The following is a 7,184-nucleotide window of genomic DNA, read 5'->3' as shown; positions in this document are numbered from 1 at the left end:
TGATATATTAACGAGACGATGTTATATATGGAAACAAAATAATATCTCAACTATCTGGGTTGATAACATCTCGACAATCTAAAGAAGGTCACTTAAACATATGTTTTACACTCTCAGATGACTTTTATAGATATTCTTACACTTTAACTGAAAATTGAATACCGAGATCTACCAGAAACTAACATCAAAGACACTAAAATGTAAGAGTCACTACAAGAAAATCATGAAATAGAAACTAATTTTAGAAACAAAAAATAATTAGTTGTTATGGTAACTAAATTAGAGACCAGTTTAGAAACTAAAAAAAAAAATTGGTTTCTAAATTAGTTTCTGTAATGGTTAAATAGTTTCTAAATTGGTATCTAATTAGCAACCAAGATTTTGACTACCAATTATTTAGATTATAAATTTGGTAGCAAAAACTGTAGTTGCTAATTAGATACCAATTTAGAAACCATTTAACAATAATAGAAACTAATTTTAAAATCAATTTTTTTTTAGTCTCTAAAATGGTTTCTAATTTAGTTACTATAGCAACTAATTATTTTTTCTTTCTATTTCATGATTTTCTTGTATTGAGTTACATTGAAGACGAGACATTCCTAACTCATAAAAAAACATAAACCTTATTTTACAAAAACAAATCGTATAAAATTGAGTTAAAGTTAAATTTTTATTCTTAAGATATGATTTAAACTTAATCACAATAGAGAATAATACAGGTAGCAAGTTAAACAAATTATGATCTTTTATTTCACTTGAGTTACTTTAAACAATAATTGCATATCCTAAAGCAATTCCCAATATTAGGAATACTCTAGTTTGATGTTTTAAATGTCACATAATAGTGTCACAAATAGCATGTCAATAATTATTAGAATCAAATCAACATATTTATTAAATAATGAATATAAAAACACTGAAATATTTGTAAATACCAGTTTCAAAACGAATCAATTTCAGAAAATTTGTTTGATGCAATTAAATAACAAATAACAAAACGAATCAATTAGAATTTTTGCAAGAAAATTTAGACTATCAACAAATAACAAATTAATGTAATTAAAAATTGCTGTTTTTTATAATATTTATTTTGAAAATTACAAGTGTTTTCTATTAGTAGAGCTCGTTTAATGAAATATATATTTTTTAATTCCAAATTTCAAACATTGCAAATACATTAATTTCATAGAAACACTTTGGTTTCCGTATTCTATAAAAATGAGTACATCTTTTACCATGCGCATGAGGGGGACAACAATTTTGCTTTCACCATCTTCATCCTTTTCTTCAAGGAAAACATTGATGGCAAAATGCTATAATTATGAATTACCCAACATTAAATTTTCCAAAGAAAAAAAAAACAGGGTTCATGAAGATTCCTAATTTGCTCAAAGATATTTTTTTTTAAAATTCCACCCAAATAAAAAAAAAATCATTTATTTTATATTTAACTTTCAAGTCCAAAGTAAAACTTTTATGGCTCAAAACTTGCTTCAATACTTGTTCACTGAAGGTTAAAAAATAATATTTACTTTTAATAATCACATATAGGATCATTAGGGTTAATAATGAAGTATGGTCAATGTTATGGATTAAAAGAGAACATGTATATAACTTTTTTTAAGGTGTTAATTTCGTTAACTTCTTAGCTATGTGAGATTATATTGATATATTGAAAATAGTAATATTTTTTTGCATCGGAGTAAATAACAGTGGAGTAAATCGTTTAATGTTGTTAACTTCTGAGTGATGTGAAACTATATTGATCTATTGAAAACAGTAACATAATTTTGCATCGGAGTAAATAACAGTGGAGTTTTTTTTAGCCTTTTTCCCTAGAACTGTTGTTACTGAGAAGGTAGGAAAAGAAAGAAAAGGGAATAAACAGGAGATTTGATTCTTTCAACAGAGATAAATATTGAGGTAGACATAATTATTGAACAGTGATAGTGTGCTGAGAATGGTTTGGTGAAGAAGTAGAATTATGATTAAAGAGGAGAATTTGAAAAATGGAGTTTGGTTTTAGAGAGGGATGATAAAGAAAGGGTGGATCCAGAGAGAAAGAGTCCCTTTACAAAGCTTAAAGCAGTCCTGAAAACAAGTACTTGGAGACATCCCCACCTCAACCCAAAATGCTTTTCCTAAGCTTTTTGTGACAATTTTAGGACCCATAGAATAGAAGGTAGGGAGAGAGGCACACCCCCACACAAGTTTCCAAAGCCATCAAATACCCTCCATCATCTCTTCTCAAAAACCAAATCCAAACCAAACCAAACACACTTCAAAACAAAAAGCAAAACAACAAACAAAGTGGCAAAGCAAAAAAAATATAAGAAATAAAAAGGCAACAATACCCCCCCACTCTGCCTTGTGCTTTGGGGACTGCAAGTGCAACCTTGCTTGCAGCTCTCAAAGCTGAAAAATATATTTGCTGTTTTCTGCTGCATATTACCACCCACTCACTCACTGCCCCAAAAACACATGCTCTTCCACATCCCTATATATCTTTTCAATTTTCATCATCATCATCACCACCAACTACAACTCTACTTCTCCCAAACCTCCCACCTCAACTTCCTTATATATTCCTCCACTCTCTTTCCTCACTTCTGCTACCTTTCTCACACTTCACAACCCACAAAATGATCACCTTAGTAGACTTCTACCATGTCATGACTGCAATGGTGCCACTCTATGTGGCTATGATACTAGCCTATGGCTCAGTTAAGTGGTGGAAGATTTTCTCCCCTGACCAATGTTCAGGCATCAACCGTTTTGTGGCACTCTTTGCAGTGCCTCTTCTTTCCTTCCACTTCATAGCATCCAACAACCCTTACAAGATGAACCTTAGGTTCCTAGCTGCTGACACACTTCAGAAGATCATACTACTAGTTCTTCTGGCAATCTGGAGCAACTTCACCAAAAAGGGGTGCTTGGAGTGGACCATAACCTTGTTCTCCCTCTCCACCCTCCCCAACACTTTGGTCATGGGCATCCCTTTGCTCAAAGGGATGTATGGGGAGTTCTCTGGGAGTCTCATGGTGCAAATTGTGGTCCTTCAGTGCATCATTTGGTACACCTTGATGCTGTTCATGTTTGAGTTCAGGGGTGCCAGAATGCTAATCTCTGAGCAGTTCCCTGACACTGCTGGCTCCATTGTCTCCATCCATGTGGACTCTGATGTCATGTCATTGGATGGAAGACAACCACTTGAGACTGAAGCTGAGATCAAAGAAGATGGGAAACTCCATGTCACTGTGAGGAAATCCAATGCCTCAAGATCAGACATCTTCTCTAGAAGGTCTCAGGGTCTTTCTTCCACCACTCCACGCCCTTCTAACCTCACAAATGCAGAGATATACTCTTTGCAGTCTTCTAGGAACCCAACACCAAGAGGGTCTAGCTTCAACCACACAGACTTCTACTCAATGATGGCTGCTGGTGGCAGGAACTCCAACTTTGGAGCCTCGGATGTTTATGGCCTTTCAGCTTCAAGAGGGCCAACTCCAAGGCCTTCTAACTATGATGAAGATAGTGGGAAGCCAAAGTTTCATTACCATGCCGGTGGAACTGGACACTACCCTGCACCAAACCCTGGCATGTTCTCTCCCTCTAATGGCTCCAAAAGTGTTGCTGCTGCTAATGCTAATGCTAATGCTGCTAATGCCAAGAAGCCTAATGGGCAGGCTCAGCTGAAGCCTGAGGATGGGAATAGGGACCTTCACATGTTTGTTTGGAGTTCAAGCGCTTCACCTGTTTCTGATGTGTTTGGTGGCCATGAGTATGGAGGTCATGATCAGAAAGAAGTCAAATTGACTGTTTCTCCAGGAAAAGGTTTTTTTTTTTTCATTCCCAGATGGATTTATAAGTCTTAACTTGATACATGTTTAGAAATCACGTTTAGCATGTGCAAGTTACAACTGCTAGCTACTAATTAAACGTGGAACCAAACACAGTATTATTAGTCTTTTATTTGTTTGTTTGTTTATTTGGTTCCTTTTCATATGTGGGAGTTTCCTTGTGATGTTTTGTAATCAGTGGAGAATCATAGAGATACTCAGGAGGACTACCTAGAGAAAGATGAGTTCAGTTTTGGGAATAGAGGAATGGAGAGGGAGATGAATCAGCATGAGGGTGAGAAAGTTGGAGATGGGAAGCCAAAAACCATGCCTCCTGCAAGTGTGATGACAAGACTTATATTGATTATGGTGTGGAGGAAACTCATCAGAAACCCCAACACATACTCTAGTCTAATTGGCCTCACTTGGTCTCTTGTTTCATTCAGGTAGGGAAAATCTCTTTCACATTTCATATTTTGTTGTTGGTACCACTCATTCTTGTTTGTTTTGCCTTTTCCATTTCGAATGATTGTGGTTGAGTGTTGTGTTGCTCCTTGCAGGTGGAATGTTGAGATGCCTGCCATAATAGCAAAGTCTATCTCCATACTGTCAGATGCAGGGCTTGGCATGGCCATGTTCAGTCTTGGTCAGGACAATTCTCTCCCTGTTACCTTACAAAATATATTTTAGCTCAGAAATTTACTTGTTCTTTCTTCTGACATCATCTTTGCTTTGCCTGAGAGAGAGAAAAAAGAAAAAGAAAAGGCAGAAAATCTTTTCTGATTCCATGTTCCTGTTGTTTACTTTGATGTTAATGATTATTATTAAGCAAGCAAGGAGGCGTGATAGCTAGAGAAAAAGCAAACAGTATAATGTTATGATAATGTGTTGGCTCCTTTATCACTCTTTTAAGATCACTTTTTGCCAAGTTTGTGATGATGTGGGGTTGGTGGTGGTGGTGATGATGAAAGGTCATTCATCACAAAGGGTTGATTGACTGAGAATGGTGGTGATACTGATGGGCATGCTTTGCTTTTCCTACCAATGACAGGTCTCTTCATGGCTTTGCAACCGAGGATCATAGCATGTGGAAATTCCATAGCAGCTTTTGCCATGGCTGTGAGATTCCTTACAGGTCCAGCTGTCATGGCAGCTGCTTCCATTGCTGTTGGACTCAAAGGTGTTCTCCTACACGTTGCCATTGTTCAGGTCTCTCTCTCTCTCTCTTCTGCTCCCCAGCATACCACAACATTCATTGATAACCTCCAAAATTTACTTTATTTTGAACTAACATGCTATTTTATTGCCATCCAAATAAAAAGTGCTTTTGGTTAAACTCTTAAACTAAAGTCTAATTGGTTGAGTTTGGTTTTACTGGTACAACAAGTGAAATGTTTCATAGTAGAATGTTATGAAAATTGAGATCTTAGTACTGAGAGTGAGAATTCATATGATGTTTGTTGTTGTACAAGAAAGATTTGAAACTGCAGTTGACATGTTTGTTTGTTGTCCTGAATGTCAAAAAAAATATAGGCAGCTCTTCCCCAAGGAATTGTCCCATTTGTCTTTGCCAAGGAATATAATGTACATCCAGATATTCTGAGCACAGCGTGAGTGTTGAAATCTGAGAAGAACTTTCTCTCCCCACCATTCCTTTTCCTCCATTCAATTTCTTTCTCTTTTAATCCTAACCAATGCACCTTCTTTAACTCAATGCAGTGTTATTTTTGGGATGTTGATTGCGTTGCCCATAACTCTAGTGTACTACATTTTGATGGGGTTGTGAATGCAAGAAATGATGGATGATACAGAAGATTCACGTGTGCCATCATCATCATCCATGCAATGCAAGATTGGTTTCTTCAGGCCTATTCTGCATCAAAAAACAAAAGGGTCATCACAGAAAGCATTATTAGAAGAAAAGCATAACGAGAATTGGATAGGAAGAACCCCAGGATCAGTTTTTCTTTCTTTCTTTCTTTCTTCATTTTGTATTTGTTTTCTTTTTCAATGAATTCTCCTTCCTTAGTCAAAGTTAATGTAAAATCATGATGTAGCTAATTTACAAAATGATTGTCTCGTTAATTAAATTTTATATTATAATGTCCTCGGATTCCAATCAACAAAAAGTAGCAAGCATGCCATAACTTGGTTCCTCAAAATGGTATAGTGCTATCATCATTTTTTCCAATATACTATTAAACTCACTATTGCTTTTATCTTTCACTATTCACTTCAAAATTAGCATTTTGTTCATTCAATCAAGGCAAAAAAAAAAACACTTTCATAAAAATAAAGTTATTAAACCAAAACAAACCAATTACATGGTCTAATTTATTTTATAATATAAAAAATATTAGATCATCCCACAAGATTGTAGATATGGGAGATATTACTTGTTTTTTCATGTTGTGAATGTGAGTTTCTTTGTTAGATTTTGGGAGTTTAGAATAAGTTGGAGTGTGTTCTATCTTCTCTTTTTCTTCAATTCTTGAATAATCCTTTAACTAATTCATATTTATTTATTATTTTTTTTATAAAAAATTGTTCGGTCGAGAGTTTCTTTGGTTGATTTTAAGATAAAGAATAACTGATAGTTTTTGTGTTCTATCTTATTTTTTTTTATTCTTGAATAATGATTGAATAATCTCTTAACTAATTCATATTTATTTATTGTTTCTCTTATAAAAAATTGTTCGGTCGAATTTTTTTTTTGATTTTGGGATAAAGAATAACGGATAATTTTTGTTGAAAGTTTAGAATAAGTTGGAGTGTGAGATTTCTATCTTATCTCTTTCTTTAATTCTTGTCTCACCTAGTCTATATTTATTTAAATTTCATTCATTTTAATGCTTGTAAGAGTCATCAACTTTTTTTCAAGAGGGTTTTGAAGGCTCAATTAACTAAAAGGCTATTTTTGAATAGTAAATTGATTGTAGATAAATGGGTGATTAACAAAATGAGGAAGAAAGTTAAGGTTTTAATGAAAAACATTGATGTAGTGGAAGAAAGAAGGGACCCCTAGAATGGTTACAAGATAGGGGGTTTGATGTGATATGGACAGCTTTGGAATATTGGGGGACAACATTCACAATCCAAACTTTCTCTTCTTTTTTTTCTTTCTTTCTTTCTCTCTCTCTCTCTCACTCTCTTCTTCTTCTTCTTCTTCCTCCTTTCTTCATCTATATATTCTTTTAGCTCTACACACATTGCCTTTTTGTCACCCCTTTCCTTTTCACTGATCGTTTCTGTTTGATGCCTTTGCATGACATCTTTTTGAACCCTCTTAACTAGAATGGAAGCCTAGGTGGGGGTGTTCCCTAGCAAACCCTACCCACCATA

At 34.7% G+C, this 7,184-nt stretch overlaps 1 protein-coding gene across 1 annotated transcript; it reads left to right on the top strand.

The window, feature by feature from the left end:
• The first annotated feature begins 1,945 nt into the window (after positions 1–1,945).
• On the top strand, positions 1,946–5,971 carry LOC137837943 (putative auxin efflux carrier component 1c). Its single transcript, XM_068647126.2, has 6 exons — positions 1,946–3,837; positions 4,042–4,288; positions 4,403–4,488; positions 4,894–5,051; positions 5,376–5,452; positions 5,562–5,971. Exons 1-6 carry the CDS (start codon positions 2,646–2,648, stop codon positions 5,626–5,628), a joined length of 1,827 nt encoding a protein of 608 aa, XP_068503227.1. The 5' UTR covers positions 1,946–2,645; the 3' UTR covers positions 5,629–5,971.
• Positions 5,972–7,184: the final 1,213 nt, after the last annotated feature.

Source organism: Phaseolus vulgaris, chromosome 4 (assembly GCF_051622355.1).
Source record: "Phaseolus vulgaris cultivar YP4 chromosome 4, ASM5162235v1, whole genome shotgun sequence".
In the NCBI taxonomy this organism is placed as follows: Eukaryota; Viridiplantae; Streptophyta; class Magnoliopsida; order Fabales; family Fabaceae; genus Phaseolus; species Phaseolus vulgaris.
The sequence above is the reverse complement of the archived record's forward strand: the minus strand, read 5'-3'. Positions and strand labels throughout refer to the sequence as shown.

Bases quoted from the DNA above. Each gene is read 5' to 3' on its own strand.
- LOC137837943 (XM_068647126.2), top strand. From the start codon at position 2,646: ATGATCACCTTAGTAGACTTCTACCATGTCATGACTGCAATGGTGCCA. The intron at 3,838-4,041 runs GTTTTTTTTTTT...TTTTGTAATCAG, and splicing joins GACTGTTTCTCCAGGAAAAG to TGGAGAATCATAGAGATACT. The intron at 4,489-4,893 runs GTCAGGACAATT...TACCAATGACAG, and splicing joins CATGGCCATGTTCAGTCTTG to GTCTCTTCATGGCTTTGCAA.